The sequence below is a fragment of the Prionailurus bengalensis genome, chromosome C1 (genome assembly GCF_016509475.1).
Source record: "Prionailurus bengalensis isolate Pbe53 chromosome C1, Fcat_Pben_1.1_paternal_pri, whole genome shotgun sequence".
Classification (NCBI taxonomy): Eukaryota; Metazoa; Chordata; class Mammalia; order Carnivora; family Felidae; genus Prionailurus; species Prionailurus bengalensis.
Window position 1 is genome coordinate 107,842,015 of NC_057345.1, and position 21,075 is coordinate 107,863,089.

The following is a 21,075-nucleotide window of genomic DNA, read 5'->3' on the forward strand; positions in this document are numbered from 1 at the left end:
GACTACAGAGAAAAAAAAATAAAATAAAATAGGTGGTTTTGGAAAGTGCATAGTCTCAAGAGAGCAAACAGAAAACAAGACCTTCCAAAGCAATGGAGCTCCGCAGTCTTACACCACACTCTGCAAAGTGTGCTAAGGCTCTGGCACTCCTTGGTGGCCTGCTGAGAGTGTTAGCGCTGGCACTGTCCTTGGACCAAGAATCGGGAATATTTTGTGTGATGGGCTTGTGCAACAGGCTCCTTCCAGCTCCAGCCTCTCAGTCTGGAATGCTTCCTGCCCCCTGACCCAGTCCTGCTACCAGGAAGGAGGGTTGCACCCCAGGGACCTAGAGCTTCCTTGTCTGAGCTTCCCGTGGTTCCTGCAGGCCCAGCAGATGGAATCTCCCTCCTTCCTGGTGTTCACAAGCGTGTACCACAGTTTTGCACAGCTGTGTGCGTGTAGTGCATGGTCAGTTAGCTCCTCCATGTCCTTCAGGCACAGATGCATGTATGAAGTGCACTCTGGTCTTCTTTGCCCTGCTCCCAGCCCCATTTCTATCTCTTAGGGTCACAGTGTTTGATTTGAGTTCTCCCCTGTCTCCCTCCATTCCCTCAGCCCTGCAGTCCTCCGTATTCAGGTCAGGTCTTTATCCTTGCTTCTCTACCAACTGGCCCCCTGGCTCTGTCATCCCCACGCCAGGCCCTACTCTCACCTCCTGCCAACCTAGGCTTTCAGACATGTCCGCCCTCTGGCTCCCCGTTCCCTATGGGAAAGTCATAACATGTTTATGTTTGGAAAGGGCTCTGGGGATTATCATATTTCACCAAATAGAAAATCTGAGCCCCAGAGAGGAGAAGCCACTTGTCCAAACACACACAGCTTATTACTGTCAGAACCAGAAGTATACCAAGGCCTTCTCAACATAAGCCAATGCCTTTCTACCTCCCTATGCTAGTCAATAGAATTTTTTTTTAAATGTATAGTATGTGTCACATCTGACCATTAAGAACCAGAGCCCAGGCCTCACTGCACTTTCCACCCTGAAATCCCTGCTGTCCTGGTGAGTCTTCCCTCCATAGGCCTGGCTGCTGCTCATCTGCTCTGGCCACCCACTCCAGGCAGGTCACTTTCTTTACCCCAATACCACATAACGTCTCCCGTTTAGTCGGTCCATATCTCCTTGCCTCTAATGTCCTTGTTCATTTCACATAAATTTATATAGCTCTAAATCTGAACCAGAAGCTTGGCTAGGTACCAGGGTACAAATATTAAGTCAGTGTTTGTGCCCAGAAGGAGCCTACCATCTTGGAGCTGCTCATGTCTTCCCTGATGCTTGGCTGTCAACAGCGGTCCAGCCTATAGGGGTGATGGCGACTCAGCAATTCTGTGCCACCCTTATTCCTTATCATCCCTCGGTTCTTGACTCATGTGGCCTACCTCCCTGCTCCAGTTCCTCTGTCACACTGAGCTGGCCTTATCTCCCCAAGAAGATCAAACCCTCCTTGAGGGTTGGGCCTATGGTCCCACAGTCCCCGGCCCCCAGAATACTGGGCATGGTGTCTGCTTCCTGCACACTTGATGACTGACTGGATCATCCAGTCATCCCCTTGCCCTTCTACCAAGCTAGTTCCTGGTTCTTCTCAAGCTAAATGTGCTAACAGGTGCCCATCACTAGAAACTGAGCAAATGAGTGTCTTTTTGTAAGCCAGGGACATCCTGGAAGTTTCCCCACTCACTTCCTTCCCCCCGTATACACCTCTCATCCCCATCCCTCCCAGCATGTGCATGTTCATGCACGTAAAATGAGGATGAGATGAACACCAAGGACAACCTAACGGGGCAGAAATGTCTAAAGTCATTCGAAGCCTTAGAGGATGGGAGCCATACAAAGAAAGCAGGGTTCATCGGTCTGCTAGATACAGACTAATGGTAGGTAGTATGTACACATGATTTGGAAATTAGTAGGAACGCACCAGCTTCTATCACATCAACTTTACTGAGAACTGGACTTATAGGCCCATAAGCACTTAGAGATAGAGTGTGGGAGAGACCAACATGTGTGTGTGTGTGTGAGAGAGAGAGGGGGAGAGAAAAAGGACTAGAGAGAGAGAGACAGGCAGACAGAAAGCGATGCTCATGAAAGCTAGTGAATAATGGCATTCCACATGCCCAGAATAAGCATTAGTTTTATTGGTGGCTTCTAGATTATCCATTCCTTTTCTGTCTTCTGGTGGTAGAAGCAATATTGTGTAATACATTCTTGAGGTAGTTGTCTGGTGTGGTCAGGACCCTTGCAAGAAAAGACTGACAGAATTTAACACCCAAAACTCATGAATTAGCTGATGTTCATACTTTCCCTAGCTACACAGACATCACTCAGTGACATTTGGATTTTAGTTCTTCAGCTAATCTAAGTCAAGCAATCGAAAAATCTTGTAGCTATTGTGGAAAACATTGTGGAGTCTCCACAAAAAAGTAAAAATAAAAATATGATCCAGCAATTCCACGACTGGGTATTTACCCAAAGAAAATAAAAGCATTATTTTGAAAAGATATGTGCATTCCTATGTTTATTGCAGCACTATTCACACTAACCAACATATGGAACAAACCTAAAAGTCTTTGGCAGATGAACAAATAAAGAAAATGTGGTGTGTGTATGTGTATATAAGAATATTTTATTGCTAACTAATAGAATATCATACAGCCATAAAAAGGATGAGCAGAGCCTGGGTGGCTCTCAGTCAGTTAAGTGTCTGACTCTTGATATTGGCTCAGGTCCTAATCTTGCTGTCGTGAGATCAGGGTTGGGCTGTGCACTGAACATGGAGCCTGCTTGGGATTCACTCTCTCCTTCTCTCTTTGCCCTTCCCTTGCTCTCTCCCTCTCTCTCTCTCTCTCATAATAAATAAATAAACTTTAGAAAAAATAAAAGATGAGATCTTGCCATTTGCAACAACATAGATGGTCCTACAGGGTAATATCCTAAGTGAAATAAAACAGGAAAAAAAGACAAATACTATATATTATTTCACTCATGTGGAATTTAAGAAACAAAACAAATGAAAAAAACAAACAAACAGAAAAGGCAGAAACATGTCCATAAATACAGAGAACAAACCAGAAGGAAGAGAGTGGGGTGGGGGATAGGCAAAATGGGTGGAGGGCAATGGGAGGTACAGGCTTCTAGTTACTGCCTGAGTAAATCACAAGGATGAAAAGCACAGCATAGGGAATACAGTCAATGGCATTGTAATAGCATGGTATGGTGACAGATAGTAGCTACACTTGTGGTGAGCATAGCTTAACATATAGATTTGTTGAATGTTTTACACCTGAAACTAATGTAACATTGTATGTCAGCTATACAGCAATTAAAAAGAAAAGATCTATAAACATTGGAAAGAGGAGGAGGAGAAGAGGACTTGCACTTTTATTTCCTTTCCCATGTACACAGGCCCAATACACAGAGGTAGATCTGCCACACAGGAAACCCATGCCCCACTGCCTTAGGGAACAGTGAGGGACTGGCTCCTCCTTCCTCACCACTGGCCCAGCACAGTGCCCAGCACCCCATGGAGGTGTACTTCATCTTGATGAATAAATAGCCATCCCAGGATAACTTCCCCACATGGCCTTTCTTCTCTGCTATTAGGGACCTGAGCTGAAATCCCTTTCCAAGACTCTCTAGGGTTGCTTCCATCAGAGTGACACCAGGCCAAAGGATTTCTCCCCCTGGACTCCTCTCAGTTTCTCTCACTTGTTCTGTGCCCACCCTGCCAGGACCATGTTTTGGAGAGAGACCATCAATTTCCAAGCCTTGTGTCTTTAGTGTTACAGTCTGACTTCCCAAGATCTTAGGATAGTCTAAGTTTTTCAGTAGAGCTACAGCTAAACTCTGTGTTGAGATTTGAACACACTACCCTCACCACCAGCGTGCCAACTTCCATTTCTTTCAGCCAAGGTCTTAGGATGCTGGCTGGCAAGTGCCACTACTTGCCCTCAAATTTTGCAATTACATATTCCATGCTTCCAAGAGTGTGTCTTGCCTAGTATTTCAGAGCCCAACTCTGGAGCACCCAACAATTGTGGAATGCTCATTCTGTGCCAAATACTTGTACTTTATGTATGCTGTGCAGTTTAAGCCATTTAACAAGCAGGTTGGTGTGGTTATCTCCCTTAGATGAGGAAACTGAAGCTCAAAGACATTAAGTGCCCAATGTCACCCACCGGTAAAGATCAGGACATTTGTTGGGGTTGTTTCAAAGATATTCCATCCTCAAGTATGGAGGGCATCAAGGTCTGTGCCCTATATCATCCTTCTCTGTCTTGGGATCTCTAACAGGAGTAGGGAGGAAGAATTGGGATGGGGCCCTGGCAGCTCAGAATCTGAGACCAGCCTAGGTGACTCCTCTAGAAGCTCAGTCTAAGTCAATGCTTGGCTTCCCCACCCCCTCCACCTTATGATAATCACTTCCTTGGGAATCCCAGAGTCTGGGTGACTTATACATATATATGTAAAAAGATGAGACATAAGTACTGTCTAATGTAACCACCTGGTTCCCCTGAATGGAGCCTAATGTTTTTTTCAATAGAAGGCAGGACAGAGGACTATAGGCCTCATTTATTGCCTAAATAATAATAAACACAAAACCAAAGCCGCTTGCCCTATCTTTCCACCAGTTCAAGCTGAATGTGGCTCTGAGCCCAGGTTAAGTCAAAGTCATGCATTTGCTGAGTGTAATGGGCTTCCCAGAGAGCCATTCACCTCCTCAGTTGTTGAATTGCCCTGAAGACAATGCTGTCTGCATACCCCACCCAGGCCACCCCCTCCTCTCTGCCAAACAGAACTTCCCGGAACCCTGCCCTCACACCCCCATAACCAGTATTGTCCTGAATGTCTGCTTAGGACCCTCCCAGATGCCAAGGTTCTAAGTCAAAAGTCACGAGTGGGTTTGGAAATCCAAGGCAGCCAGCCTTGTAAAGTGACAAGGAGGTGGGGCGGAGGCCAGAGTAAAGGCACCATCACCCCAAGTCCTGCCATGCCACGAGAGAGGCTGACAGCCCTGGAGGGGTGAGTAAAACCTGAAATTTGAGGAAGGGACTAATTAGGACCAATCCTAAGCCATCTCATGGCCTCGGGCAGGGATGTGAGATGTATAAAAGGTGGGAAGGCTCAGGGCAGCCCAAACCCTTTGGCATCTCCACACTCCAGCCTCTTGGCAAAGAGAACTTGGGTAAGTCTGGCAAAGCGGTGCCTCTGCTCGCAGCCTTGCTCCATGTGGTCCCAACCTGGCTGGGAGCTGGGCTGGAGCTCTGGGTGGTTGGCCGGGAAGACCTCATTTAGCATCTCTCTTTTCTGTATTATTGGGGACCAACCTGTAGCAGTCTGCAAGCCATCCAGCCAAGGGGTGTGGGGACTGGGCTGGGATGGGAGAAGAAAGCCTCAGGCCGGTGCCTTGAGGATCCTGCTGGTTGTATTACGGGTGTTGGGTCTTGCCAGGTGTTGAAAGGGGGTTAGTAGAAGGAGCGGGTGTGCCAGCTATGAGACATAGCAGCTGGCAGAGTTGCCTTTTATGGAAAAGGTAACTATAGGGTGGGAGAGAAGAAGGCTGCATTGGGGACAGGGGTGCAGAGACCCCGAGGAGCACAGAACAGCAGGGACAGGATGATGTGGCACAGGGGCAAGGTCCTGTCCGGGAATTGAGGACCACTGTTACACCCACTTGTGCTGTGTGACTGGAGACTAATTACTTCCCTCTCTGTGGTCCATTTTCTTCAACTGTAGTTAAGAGTCAAGCTAAAAGATACATTTTGTCTCTAGATTCCTCTTTTCTATAATTCTCTTAGAGAAAAGAGTTGCTTTTAGAAATTTATTTAATAAATCAAAATCCTTATGCTGTGTTCATCATGTGCCAGGTACTCTGTGTGGTTGCAGGTGTGCACACACACATGTACATGTATGTATGCATGCATGTTTATATGTATGTATTTTATGTACTCATTTAATCTCGACAACCCTAAGAGATGTGAGTACAGAGAGGCTAAGTAACTTGCTCAAAGTCACACAGCAGGTTAATGATTAGCCAGGACTCTGATCCCAGGCAATCCTGTTGAACATTCCATAGTTTTGCCATAAAAGTATATTCTTTTTGTTCTTGCCCTCCATGTCTTTCCTTCTCCCTCTTTCCCTTCTCCCTTTTTCTCCTGTTCCTTTCCTACCTCCTTCCTTCCATGTTTCTCTGTCTCAGAAAGAATTCAAATGACTTACAAACTTTTAGCCACAACTTATTCTCACACACACATTTACACACACACACCTTAAGTGATGAAGCCACCAAGGCAAAGTAGAAGCAGAGCAGGATGTGAATGTAGCAGAAGGTGCCCCCCCAACCCAGCGTGGGGCCCAGAGTATCTCTGTGGTGAGGGTGCTCCTCACTTCTGTGTTTTTCTGTTTCCAGTTGTGCATCAACCCAGAATGTCTCAGCAAAAGCAGAAGCAGTGTGCTCCCCCCCAGCAATGCTGCCCTCCACCCCAGCAGTGTGCTCCCCCACCCCAGCAGTGTGCTCCCCCACCCCAGCAGTGTGCTCCCCCACCCCAGCAGTGCTGTCCTCCACCTCAGCAAACCAAGCAGCCTTGTCAGCCTCCACCCAAGTGCAAGGAGTCTTATGCGCCCAAGTGCCAACAGAAATGCCCACCCCCTCAGCAGTGCCAGAAGTCCAAGCAGAAGTAAGACCCCAGCATGTAACCAGAGGCGGAACCTCCAGGGAAAACAGCAGCATGAAGTTCACTGCCCCTTTCTCAGACAGCCAGCTGTCAGCCCCACTCACCCCCAGCTTCTGGCCTCAAGCACCAGGAGTGTGGCTTCTTCAATCTCCACCTCTTATTAATTATCAGCTGCAATTTCCACCTCAGACAAGGATCTGGTTCTGAACTGTGTAACCATCCCTACTGACTTGTATTTATATCACCGTCTGCTTCTCGGATCACCGTCTGCTTCTCGGAAGCTTGGGCAGCAGGCCAGACACCTTTCTTACCACCTCCCTCTTTCACTCCTGTTTTCCAAACAATTAAACATAGTTCCTCTGGCACAAATGTTTCAGTCTGATTCTTTTGTTGTTGAACAGTGTTACATCCTGCAGGTTTTGTACCCTGCCCTTGCTGCAGAGCCCTAGGGAGTTGGGCATGTGGGTGAAGGCAGAGCAGCAGGCATGGTATGGATGTACTTGTAAGCGGTGGGGCATTTCCAGTGGTCCTGCCAAGATAAGGATTTGAGGTGAGCACTTCTGCAGGATGGAGACACACCCCACACCCAGGGAAATCGAAAGCACAGCTGGAACCAGGGGGAGATGATTCCCAACTGGAGAACATGTGTGAGGAAAAAGCATCCTTGGCAGAAGAGAAAGAGCAAGGGAACCCCCCGCCCCCCATCAGCTAAGAGCTACCTAGCAGAGGAGAAGGACTGAGGCAGATAAATTATATTTCAGAGAATACACTCCAAGGGCTTCCAGGTCCAAAGGAATTGAGAATAAGGCCTGAAACTTCTCCCATAAATAAAAGAGAAGACCAAATTTTCTCCAAGCTAACCAAATGTGCCATTGGGAAAAATCTATGCAACCACACTGTATACTCAACACACTATATCCATTGTCAACATGTGATTAAAATCAGAGCCCCCAGTTGTTCCTCAGTTGGGGATTCCCCTGAGCTATTTCCCCCTACTGCCCTCCTACTTTTGATTCTTCACATTATCTGATTGTGGTAACCAGATAATTCAGACCTACAAGGAATCCAAACTGCTAGTTCCTATTGTTTCCACTACCTCCTCTATCCCTTTCCACAAAACCCCGCTCCTATAAAATGGTCCACAGATTAGAGTCTTTGAACCTCCTTTCCTATACCTGTCTCTCTTTCATGTCTCTGGGCTCCAGGGCAGTCACTAAGAGCCAGCAGAAATACCCAAAAGAAGGCAGAGAGGAAACTATCATGAATTGAAAGTCTGGATTATCCCCAACATACATTACAGACCCTGGAGAACACAGAGTTAGCTCCAAACCAAAGCTCTGAGACTTGCTTGCCTGCATGGCTGGGCTGCTTCTCGTCCCTGAGACTCCTTCTGCACCTTTCAGTGGTCTCTCCTCCATTCATCCACTCACCTATTTATCCATCTTTCCCCCCCTACCCTACCAACCCATCAGCACATTAGTAAGCACCTCCCTCCTATTTGTGCAGAACATGAGAGGTGCTATAAAAACAGAGAACAGGGGCTCTGGGCCTTTGGGTCCAACAATCCCTGGGAGAAGACCTCTGTGAAACAAGGAACAATATGTCAGGGTGGCATCAATTATGTGATGACTTAGGCACCACTTCACACCCTTGGAATTCAGAGACAGAGAGAGTGAGAACACCTTGAAAATGAGGTGAACTCTTTAACACCCCAGCTCTTTAACATTCAGAGCTGCCAATCAGCACAGTCTCCAAGTGTGTCCTCCTCACCCCCATACGTCACCTTTCCCCATGCCTCTCTCATTTGGGCTCTTGCCTGTATTTCCTTACCCTCCCTTACTCCACAGCATAACAGAAGATTGAATTTTGCTTCTCTGGGCTTCATTTAATTTTCTCCTTACTAATTGCCATAATCAGCACACGAACACCTGAGCTCACGTGTGAACCATCTTGACAGTTTTTTGTTCGTCACTGTCATACTATGTCTGGATCCCAGAACGCACCCCCCCCCCTTCTGCGAGTGACTCACAGTGACTTAGGGAATATCCCTAGGCTCGTTTTTCTCATCTGTGTGGTGGGGGGAAAGATTAGTCACCTCTTGGGGTACAAGGGGGAGGTGTTCAAGGAGAATTTAAATAAATAATGAGCATAACATGACCCATAGCAAGTGTTTGATGACTGTTATATGTTGCTTTTATTATTGTCAGTTCTGGTGGAGCAGGAAGCCCACAGATAGCACCCTTCACCTATTTCTGCACCGGAGGACGTGGGCTCTAGACCTTTAATGATGCAAAGTTATGAAGGTGCAGGGAACATTTCAGGATCAAGGACAGATCCAGTTAAGTAGAGAAAAGAATCACAGTGGGTGTTCATAGGAGGAAACAGGATTTAGTTTAGGGCATAAGTACCCCATTTTGTGGTTGCCCTTTACTTCCAGAATCTTCTGTGGTTTGATACCTGTCCACAACGGGTCCTGCCCTTGAGGCAGTTCTGGGCAGCTCTACCTACAGTGGTTCTCAGCTCTCAGTTTGGACAGCCAACCGTGTTTCTGTGAGGCAGGCCACACTCCCTGGAGGCCAGAAAGGAAGCTGACAAGCTGAGGAAGCACGTACAGCAGCAAGGTCCTCACTAACACACACATTGACACCACCCTATAGGAGAAGGTATGGCTGTCTCCATCATGGATGGAGGACTGAGGTTCAGACAAGCTCCCTCTTCGCTTGCAGTAACAATAGCTGTAGGTAGTGGAGCTGAGCTGCAAACTTGGAAACCTCTGTCCCTCTGCCAACATTCTCTGTGACACAAGAAGAGCTCTGACCCTGCTAGGAGCTACAAGAGGCCTAAAGCCTGAATCCTCTCTCTCCAGAATGTGCAGCCCACCAATCTACTGGGGAGGCAAAGCCAGCATGTACACAAACCCCCATAGCCTCAACTTGTTTTTACACCTTCATGTAAATTACACAGAGTGGGTTGTTATTCAAAGTACATTTTACATCTTCATAGACTGACATTGAGTATTGAGAGTAGAAGCTGGTGCAGAGCTCCAGAAGCCCTGATGGGATGGGCATGGATGGGTCACCTACTCTCAGTGTGTGGAGGACTCTGGGGCAGTGTTCCAGAAGCCCTGATAGTATGGGCATGAGCCCCCAGCTTCTCAGTTTGTAGAGGATATGGGGCAGTGTTCCAGAAGCCCTGATGGTTTGGATATGGACCCCCTAGATTCTCAGTGTGTGGAGGACTTTGGGGAAGCGTTCCAGAAACCCTGATGGGATAGTTATGGGCCCCCTAACTTCTCAGTGTGTAGAGGACTCTGGGGTAGCGTTCCAGAAGCCCTGATGTGATGGGCATGGGCCACCTAATTTCTCAGGGTGCGGAGGACTCTGGGACAGTGTTCCAGAAACGCTGATGGGATGGGCATGGGCCCCCCTAGTTTATCAGTGTGTGGAGGACTCTGGGGGCAGTGTTCCAGAAGCCCTGATGGTTTGGGCATGAGCCCCTGGTTTCTCAGTTTGTAAAAGACATGGGGCAGCATTCCAGAAGCCCTGATGTGACAGGAATGGGCCCCCTAGTCTCTCAGTTTGTAGAGGACTCTGGGACAGCGTTCCAGAAGCCCTGATGGGATTGGCATGGATGGGCCACCTAGTTTCTCAGTGTGTGGAGGACTCTGGGGCAGTGTTCCAGAAGCCCTGATGTGATGGGAAAAGACCCCTTAGTTTTTCAGTGTGCAGAGAACTCTGGGGCAGCATTCCAGAAGCACTGATGGTATGGGCATGAGCCCCCAGTTTCTCAGTGTGTAGAGGAATCTGGGGTAGTGTTTCAGAAGCCCTGATGGGGTAGGCAATGGGCCCCTACTTTTTCAGTGTGTAGAAGACTCTGGGGCAGTGTCCCGAATTGTGATGGTATGGGTATTAGCCCCCTAGTTTCTCATTTGTAAAAGGCTCTGGGGCAGCGTTCCAGAAGCCCTGATGGGATAGGAATGGGCCCCATAGTTTCTCAGTGTGCAGAGGACTCTGAGGCAGTGTTCCAGAAGCCCTTGTGAGATAAGCATGTGCCCCCAGTTTCTCAGTGTGTAGAGAACTCTGGGGCAGTGTTCCAGAATTGTGATGGAATGGTCATGGACCCCCTACTTTCTCAATGTGTAGAGGAGTCTGGGGCAGCTTGGGTGGTGGCAGGAATGCTGGTTGGCAGGGGAGTTGGTGCAGTGACAGTTTGCCACCTGTTACTGAAGTGGTTTTAATATTCCACCATGGAGTCTGCAACACCGGTGTATGCTGGAATGTTCCTGCTGAATATCATCCCTGTGCATAGTCACTCTTACACACTCACTCATGCTCACACACCGTTGCACATATTCCCATATATATACATTCATGAGCCCTCACAGGAATTCACAACTCACCACACACTGACACATAGTCACATGCTGTCAGTCCCACTCAAAGATGTGGCCGTACACTGACACACTCGTAGGTACCTGAACACACAGACACAAATGCCCACGGGATCACCCTCACTCATGTGATGGCCAACCTCTGTTCTTGTGTCCCAGTAGCTTCTTCCAGGACTCTGCTGCATTACAGCAGGGACATCTGGCCACAGCCTTGAGACCTGAGGGAGACAGTCTGATGCTGGTGCTTGGAAGGATGTGCGTCTTCCTCACAAAAGAATGCAGCTATGTATTTCAAATAAAGAAATCCCCTGAAAGGTGGTGTGGCACAGGAAAAAGAACACCTACCTGCTTTGAAGCCTAAGAAACCTGGTTTCAAATCTCTTATTCCCTTTTTCACTGAGTAACCTTGACCAACTTAACTTTTCTAAGCTATAAAATGAGAACCACTAAAACTTCCAGGCCTGAGTTAAAAACTCAAGCAGACAGGCAGTGGTGATTTGCCCTTCCCTCTCCTCTTCTTCCACAGGCCCCCTGGGAAAGTGAAGACCTCTTTCAACTGCCAGCCGCTATGCTTCAGGGGACCCCAGCTGGTGATGGATCTCCATAGCTAGGCTCCAGCTCTAGACACTGGGAATCTTAAGTGGGAACCCTGCCCATAGGTGTGGCCCAGTGTGGCCTACTCTACCTTCTTCTGCGTGTGTGTGCATGTGTCTTGGCTGTCTGGAATTCCTGGGGGAATCACAGATGCCTGGCACTGAAGATACAGCAGGCTTGGCCTGTGTCCCAGTCTGCTGAAACTCCTCCTGGGCCACTGTGGTGCCATCTGGCACTGTGTGCGTGTGTGTGTGTGTGTGTGTGTGTGTGTGAGTGAAGGGCTACTGTCATCTGGAGGGATCTGCCAAGGAGCAGAGAGTAGTCATTGTTGACATCTGACTCCCGGCTTCTGGCATCTAGTCCTCTCTTCTAGAATATTTATGCCAGCTATCAGGTACCAGGTATCAGGTACCTTTCAGGCAGCCTTCGGCTTGAATGTCCTCAGGCCCCAAGGGCTGATGGGACAATGGGGTTCACCTTCAGTGGGCTTTAGGAGGCACTGTAGCTTCAAATAAAGAGCACTGGACAGTCATGAGACCTGAGTTATTATCTTCATTCTGTCATTGCACCCCTGTGTGACCCTGGGCAAATTATTTTCTTTTTCTGGGCCTCAGTTTTCCTCACCTACACAAGGTCACATCAGGCTTGCTGGATTCTTCCTCAGCTTCCTTCCCACTCTGACTCACTAGAAGGTGACTGACTCACTCTAATCTTTATATAATCTCCCCATCCCTTAAGTAGTCACAGTCACGGAAAACCCTTGGAGGTAGGGATGGGGTGTGGCTTTGCCATGGAGGAACAGAGCAAGCTTCACCGAAATCCACATCTATATTCTAAGGTCTCTCAGACTTAGGACTAACCTGCCTCCCTCCAGGGAGCCAACTGCTGTCAGTTTTAGATTTATATATATATATATACCCATATGTGCATATACATATATATATACACATATATATTTAAAAAGAGTGAGTTACTTCTAAAAGTAAGGCACTGGAACGCCTGGGTGGCGCAGTTGGTTAAGCGTCTGACTTCAGCCAGGTCACGATCTCGTGGTCTGTGAGTTCGAGCCCCGCATCAGGCTCTGGGCTGATGGCTCAGAGCCTGGAGCCTGTTTCCGATTCTGTGTCTCCCTCTCTCTCTGCCCGTCCCCCATTCATGCTCTGTCTCTCTCTGTCCCAAAAATAAATAAAAAATGTTGAAAAAAAATAAAATAAAATAAAATAAATAAAAGTAAGGCACTATGCTAAGATTTTAACACTCTTACCCTATTCTTCATTACTGCCATAAAAAATAATGAGGAAAATCAGACCCAAGGAGGTAACAAACTTTGCCGAAGATTACATAGCTGGTGGCTGAAGAGCTGTCTTTCATCCAAACCCATCTTATTGACTTATTCTATTCCTCCTCTGATGGATGGGCTAGAAACTAACAGGGAAAGCATGTTCTGAGCTATTCCCATCTGCATTTCACAGGGTATGTGTTGGGAGAGAAGTCTGGGTGATATCTCATAGGGTATTTGCTTAGCCACTACTTCTGGCCTCCATGGAACTTACCAGGAGCCCTTTTTATTGTTTATGATGGCCTTAAGGAAATAAAAAGTAACTGGCAAGACAGATGTGCATGGAGCTAGAGCCTCTCTGTTGGAAGAGAGAGAGAGATTAGCTTGTGTTTAAGACTGATTGACAGCTGTCAGCCACAAGTTCAAGTCTTCACTGAATATTCTTATTCTATTCCTTACATGAGACTGGGTTCTGGTAGTGGCTTGTGCCTTGTGCCTTGACTCCCTTCAGACAAAGCACTCATTTGTGTGTCTGTGTATGTGCACATGTATGTGCATGCACACACACAGGCATACATGCTATTCTCTTTGTGGACAGGCAGAAGAGTGCTAACAGTTACCACAATCTTAATAAGGTTTCCTATTGGTCTCCCTTCATGTCTTGTATTATGAGGCCCCCCTGTGAGAAGAGTTGTAAAATCAGAATCTTGGTTACAAAGATGCTCACTCTGATACTCCTTAGAATAGATAGGGGTTGAGAGACCTGGGAAGATGGTGATGTAGGAGGATGCTGGGCTCACCTCATCCTGCTGATCACTTAGATCCCATCCACATATGCCTAAATAACCCAGAAAACCTCCAGAAGACTAGCAGAACACTCTCTGGAGCCAAGCGTAGACAAGAGGCCCACAGAAGAGGGTAGGAAGGGCAGAGAGGTGGTGCGTGCTACATGGACTGGTGGGAGGGAGATGGGGTGGTGGAGGGGCAGCCCACCCGGAAAGGCAGAGCCCCTTGCAAAAGCAGAGGGGCTGGACTCCATGAGTTCTGACAGCCAGCAGGACTTAACATCTGGAATGTTAAAAGTCAACAGCTCTGCTCTTAGAGAGCAGGGAGGGTGAGAGAACGCTGGGACGGAGAGTTGTTGAGCCCCAGAAGACAGAGCTCAACTCAGAGGGGGAACAAAGGTGCTGGCAAGCGCCATCTTCCTTTCCCATCCCCCAGCCGAAATTCCAAAGGTGTCACCGAACTTGCTTGCACCACACAAACACCCAATGCTGTGCTTCTGTGGATCCATCCCTCTAACAGATCTGCCTCCCTCCCAGTGCTGCAGGGCCCCTCCTGCAGGGGACCACCGAAGACAAAGCAAGTTAAGCCTGCCCCTCCTGCCCCTGTGCAACTTGCAGATCCACCTCGGCTAATATGCCAGATCCCATCAAAGCAACATCACAAGCCTGGCAAGTAGCCCAGACAGGGGCCACACCACTCCACAGTGAGTCCTGCCCCTGGGAGAGGGGAAGATAAGGTACACACCAGTCTGACTGTGGCCCCAGCAGTGGGCTGGGGGCAGACATGGGGTCTAACTGCAGCCCCGCCCACCAGTACAAGTTACTCCAGACAGCACATGGGAAGTGCCCTGCAGTTTGGAGCCACCACAGGGACTACCCAAGATGACGAAGCAGAAGAATTCTCCTCAAAAGAAAATCCATGAAGTACCGACAGCTAACCAAGTTATCAAAAACGATTTAAGCAATAAAACAGAATAAGAATTTAGAAAAACTGTCATAACATTAATCACTGGGCTTGAAAAAAAACATAGAGGACAGAAGAGAATCTATTGCTACAGAGATCTAGGGACTAAGAAATAGTCATGAGGACCTAAAAAATGCTATGAATGGGGTGCAAAATAAAATGGAGGTGGCCATAGCATGGATTGAAGAGGCAGAGGAGATAATAGGTGAATTAGAAGATAAAATTATGGAAAAAGAGGAAGTTGAGAAAAAGAGATAAAAAAATCCAGGAGTATGAGGGGAAAATTAGAGAACTAAGTGATGCAGTCAAACAGAACAATATCCGTATAATAGGAATTCCAGAAGATGAAGAGAAAGGGGCGGAAGGTGTACTTGAACAAATCATAGCTGAGAACTTCCCTGATATGGGGAAGGAAAAAGGCATTGAAATCCAAGAGGCACAGAGAACTCCATTCAGACATGACTTGAATCAATCTTTGGCATGACATAGCATAGTGAAATTGGCAAAATACAAGGATAAAGAGAAAATTCTGAAAGCAGCTAGGGATAAACAGGTTCTAACTTACAAAGGTAGACATATAAGAGTAGTGGCAGACCTATCTACTGAAACTGGCAGGCCAGAAAGGAATGGCAGGAAATCTTTAATGTGATGAACTGAAAAAATATGCAACCGAGAATCCTTTATCCAGAAAGTCTGTCATTCAGAATAGAAGGAGAGATAAAGGTTTTCCCAAACACACAAAAACTGAAGGAATTCATCACCACTAAACCAGCCCTACAAGAGATCCTAAGGGGGCTTCTGTGAGTGAAATGTTGCAAGGATCACAAAGTACCAGAGACATCATTACAAGCATGAAACCTACAGACATCACAATGACTCTAAACTGATATCTCTAATGATAACACTGAGTATAAATGGACTAAATGCTCCAACCAAAAGACATAGGGTATCAGAATGGATTAAAAAAAAAAAAGAAGACCCATCTATTTTCTGTCTACAAGAGACTCATTTTAGACCTGAGGACACCTTCAGATTGAAAGTGAGGGGATGGAGAACTATCTATCATGCTACTGGAAGTGAAAAGAAAGCTGGAGTAGCCATACTTATATTAGACAAACCAGACTTTAAATTAAAGGCTGTAACAAGAGATGAAGAAGGGCATTATATAATAATTACAGGGTCTATCCATCAAGAAGAGCTAACAATTATAAATGTCTATGCACCGAACACGGAAGCCCCCAAATATAGAAAACAATTACTCACAAACATAAGCAACCTATTGACAAGAATGTGGTAACTGCAGGGGACTTTAACACCCCACTCACAGCAATGGATAGATCATCTAGACACACAGTCAATAAAGAAACAAGGGCCCTGAATGATACATTGGATCAGATGGACTTGACAGATATATTTAGAACTCTGCCACCTAAAGCAATAGAATATACTTTCTTCTCGGGTTCACATAGAACATTCTCCAAGATAGATCACATACTGGGTCACAAAATAGCCCTTCATAAGTATACAAGAATTGAGATCATACCATGCACACTTTCAGACCACAAAGCTATGAAACTTGAAATCAACCACAGGGAAAAGTCTGGAAAACCTCCAAAAGCATGGAGGTTAAAGAACACCCTACTAAAGAATGAGTGGGTCAACCAGGCAATTAGAGAAGAAATTAAGAACTATATGGAAACAAATGAAAATGAAAATACAACAATCCAAACGCTTTGGGATGCAGCGAAGGCAGTCCTGAGAGGAAAAACATTGCAATCCTGGCTTATCTCAAAAAACAAGAAAAATCCCAAATACAAATCTAACAACACACCTAAAGGAAATAGAAGCAGAACAGCAAAGGCAGCCTAAGCCCAGCAGAAGAAGAGAAATAATAAAGATCAGAGCAGAAATAAACAATATAGAATCTAAAAAAAAAAAACTGTAGAGATCAATGAAACCAAGAGTTGGTTTTTTGAAAAAATAAAATTGATAAACCTCTAGCCAGGCTTCTCAAAAAGAAAAGGGAGATGACCCAAATAGATAAAATCATGAATGAAAATGGAATTATTACAACCAATCCCTCAGAGAGACAAACAATTATCAAAGAATACTATGAAAAATATGTCAACAAACTGGACAACCTGGAAGAAATGGACAAATTCCTAAGCACCCACACACTTCCAAAACTCAAACAGGAAGAAATAGAAAACTTGAACAGACCCATAACCACTGAAGAAATTGAATCAGTTATCAAAAATCTCCCAACAAATAAGAGTCCAGGACCAGATGGCTTCTCTGGAGAATTCTACCAGACATTTAAAGCAGAGATAATACATATCCTTCTCAAGCTATTCCAAAAAATAGAAAGGGAAGGAAAACTTCAAGACTCATTCTATGAAACCAGCATTACTTTGATTCCTAAACCAGACAGGGACCCAGCAACAAAAGAGAACTAGAAGCCAATATCTCTGATGAATATGGATGCAAAAATTCTCAATAAGATACTAGCAAATCGAATTCAACAGCATACAAAAAGAATTATTCCCCATGATCAAGTGGGATTCATTCCTGGGCTGCAGGGCTGGTTCAACATTCACAAATCAATCAATGTGATGCATCACATTAATAAAAGAAAAGATAAGAACCATATGATCCTGTCAATTGATGCAGAAAAGGCCTTTGACAAAGTTCAGCAGCGTATCTTAATAAAAACCTCGAGAAAGTCGGTATAGAAGGAACATTCTTAAACATCATAAAAGCCATTTATGAATACCCCACAGCTAATATCATCCTCAATGGGGAAAAACTGAGAGCTTTCCCCCTTAACCAGGAATACGACAGGGATGTCCACTCTCACCGCTATTGTTTAACATAGTGTTGGAAGTGCTAGCATCAGCAATAAGACAACAAAAGGAAATCAAAGGCATCAAAATTGGCAAAGATGAAGTTAAGCTTTCACTTTTTGCAGATGACATGATATTATACATGGAAATCCTGATAGTCTCCACCAAAAGTCTGCTAGAACTGATACATGAATTCAGCAAAGTCGCAGGATACAAAATCAATGTACAGAAATCAGTTGCATCCTTATACACTAATAATGAAGCAACAGAAAGACAAATAAAGAAACTGATCCCATTCACAATTGCACCAAGAAGCATAAAATACCTAGGACTAAACCTAACCAAAGATGTAAAATATCTGTATGCTGAAAACTATAGAAATCTTATGAAGAAAATTGAAGAAGATATAAAGAAATGGAAAAACCTTCCGTGCTCATGGATTGGAAGAATAAATATTGTTAAAATGTCCATACTACTCAAAGTTATCTACACATTCAATGCAATCCCAATCAAAATTGCACCAGCATTCTTCTCGAAGATAGAACAAGCAATCCTAAAATTTGTATGGAACCACAAAGCACCCTGAGTAGCCAAAGTAATATTGAAGACCAAAGCAGGAGGCATCATAATCCCAGACTTTAGCCTCTACTACAAAGCTGTAACATCAAGACAGCATGGTATTGGCACAAAAACAGATACATAGACCAATGGAATAGAATAAAGACTCATAATTGGACCCACAAAAGTATGGCCAACTAATCTTTGACAAAGCAGGAAAGAATATCCAATGGAATAAAGACAGTCTCTTTAACAAAGGGTGCTGGGAGAACTGGACAGCAACATGCAGAAGAATGAAACTAGACCACTTTCTTACACCATTCACAAAAACAAACTCAAAATGGATGAAGGACCTGAATGTGAGACAGGAAACCATCAAAACCCTAGAGGAGAAAGCAGGAAAAAACCTCTCTGACCTCAGCCACAGCAATTTCTTACTTGACACATCCCCAAAGGCAAGGGAATTAAAAGCAAAAATGAACTATTGGGACCTCATGAAGATAAAAAGCTTCTGCACAGCAAAGCAAACAATCAACAAAGCTAAAAGGCAACCAACGGAATGGGAAAAGATATTTACAACTGACATATCAGACAAAGGGCTAGTATCCAAAATCTATAAAGAGCTCACCAAAGTCCACACCCGAAAAACAAATAATCCAGTGAAGAAATGGGCAGAAAACATGAATAGACACTTCTCTAAAGAAGACATTTAGATGGCCAACAGGCACATGAGAAGATGCTCAACATCGCTCCTCATCAGGGAAATTCAAATCAAAACCACACTCAAGTACCACCTCATGCCAGTCAGAGTGGCTAAAATGAACAAATCAGGAGACTATAGATGCTGGAGAGGATGTGGAGAAATGGGAACCCTCTTGCACTGTTGGTGGGATGGCAACCTGGTGCAGCCACTCTGGAAAACAGTGTGGAGTTCCCTCAAAATTTAAAAATAGATCTACCCTATGACCCAGCAATAGCACTGCTAGGAATTTACCCAAGGGATACAGGAGTGCTGATGCTGGGGCACTTGTACCCCAATGTTTATAGAAGCACTTTCAACAATAGCCAAATTATGGAAAGAGCCTAAATGTCCATCAACTGACGAATGGATAAAGACATTGTGGTTTATATACACAATGGAATACTACGTGGCAATGAGAAATAATGAAATATTGCCTTTTGTAGCAATGTGGATGGAACCGGAGAGTGTTATGCTAAGTGAAATAGGTCATACAGAGAAAGACAAATACCATATATTTTCACTCCTATGTGGATCCTGAGAACCTTAACAGAAGTCCATGGGGGAGGGGAAGAAGAAAAGAAAAAAAAGAGGTTAGAGAGGGAGAGAGCCAAAGCATAAGAGACTCTTAAAAACTGAGAACAAACTGAGGGTTGATGGGGGGTGGGAGGGAGGGGAGGGTGGGAAGGAGGGGAGGGTGGGTGATGGGTATTGAGGAGGGCACCTGTTTGGATGAACACTGGGTGTTGTATGGAAACCAATTTGACAACAAATTTCACATTAAAAAAAAAAGAATTGATGGGGGTGGTTAATAGAATAGCGATGGCTTTGCTGTCCCGGGGGGCTGGCAGCCTGTGGTTGCAGGGCAGGTGGCAAGAAAAGAGGAAAGTAATAGAGACAGGGTCAGACAGCAAGGACAGTGGCCATGTAAAGAGGTGAGCAAGGCCAGGCATGCACTCAGGACACCGCCAGGTGCCAACAACAGAGTACAAGCAGCTCAGACTCAGACTGACTCAAGTTCCTCCTGCCTCCAAAATGGGCCAAGAGGTACTGTCTTCCCTAGGTCTGGGGGCCAGAAAAAGTTTTTAGCAGGCAGAAGAGTGGGAGCTAAGTAGTAATTAAAGCCCACTCTGTGAGAAATCTCCACCACCTGAAATTAGAGACGGTCTTGAAAGGTCACTGGTGGGAATAACCCCCGAGACAAAGTATACAGACCCTCATCCCAACTCTCGCATCTCAAGATTCATCTTCCATTTGTGGATCCTTTGCCAATTGTGGCTTTCTCTTTTACTAAAGTGAAGCCAGAACAGTGTTTAGACAGGACTGTGCTAACAGCTCTGTTATAACCAAAGGTGAATGAGCACACACCAGGGTGGCATGTCATGAGATCATCTAGTCATTTATGCTGGTCCACTCATTCTCACCATGAGTCCCACTACAAGAGAGCCTCCCTGGACAGCTCCTGGCCTGCCTCTGTGTGCAGAGGCTCCCACAGCCTCACCAGCCAGGAGCACATTCCAGCACACGGAAGCTTTCCACAAATTAGGCCTGAGCTTCACAATGTCTCCCCTGCTCTTCCAGTGACAGTGGTTTGTTAGAGCAGTGATCGGTTTTTTTATTCCTTTTATGTTTATTTATGTATTTTGAGAGAGAGAGAGAGCATACATGTGTGCATGCATGAGTGGGTGAGGAGCAGAAAGAGAGAGAGAGGGAGAGAATCCCAAGCCAGCTCCATGCTGTCAGGACAGAGCCTGATGAGGAACTCGATCTCGCAAACCATGAGATCCTGACCTGAGCTGAGATCAAGAGTTGGATGCTTAAAAGACTGAGCCACCCAGGGACCCCCAGAGCATTGATTCTAAAAAGGGAAAAGATGACAGAGGTCTATGCTTAGATATCACCTTGTCCAAAAGCTTTTGGTGAACACCCAACGGAGGCTGAAATGTCCTACAACTTTCCTAGCCTGCTGCACTAGGGGCCTGGAGACTGTCACACTCTCTTGTGATCACCTGGTCACTTGTCTTCCTCACCACCTACTGCCTGTTTGTTCACCATACACGGGGTTTGGCACTAATAAGTCCCCCATAAACTTATACTATACTGCTGTTCAAAGCACTGTGTCTGTGTCTGGTCAGCAAACTCTCATGCTATAGTCTGCTGACTGCCTGAGAGAACAGCATAGTGTGGCCTGGATAGCCGAAGTCCTGCCTGTCCACAT

At 45.8% G+C, this 21,075-nt stretch overlaps 1 protein-coding gene across 1 annotated transcript; it reads left to right on the plus strand.

The window, feature by feature from the left end:
* The first annotated feature begins 5,114 nt into the window (after positions 1–5,114).
* Positions 5,115–7,070, plus strand: LOC122479661 (putative small proline-rich protein 5). The gene is made up of 2 exons (XM_043573428.1): positions 5,115–5,216; positions 6,441–7,070. The coding sequence occupies exons 1-2, from the start codon at positions 5,135–5,137 to the stop codon at positions 6,710–6,712; spliced, it is 354 nt and encodes a 117-aa protein (XP_043429363.1). The 5' UTR covers positions 5,115–5,134; the 3' UTR covers positions 6,713–7,070.
* The last annotated feature ends 14,005 nt before the right edge of the window (positions 7,071–21,075 follow it).

Coding starts and splice junctions, on each gene's coding strand:
- LOC122479661 (XM_043573428.1), top strand. CDS start 5,135: ATGTATAAAAGGTGGGAAGGCTCAGGGCAGCCCAAACCCTTTGGCATC. Junction 5,217..6,440: donor TCTTGGCAAAGAGAACTTGG/GTAAGTCTGGCA, acceptor TTCTGTTTCCAG/TTGTGCATCAACCCAGAATG.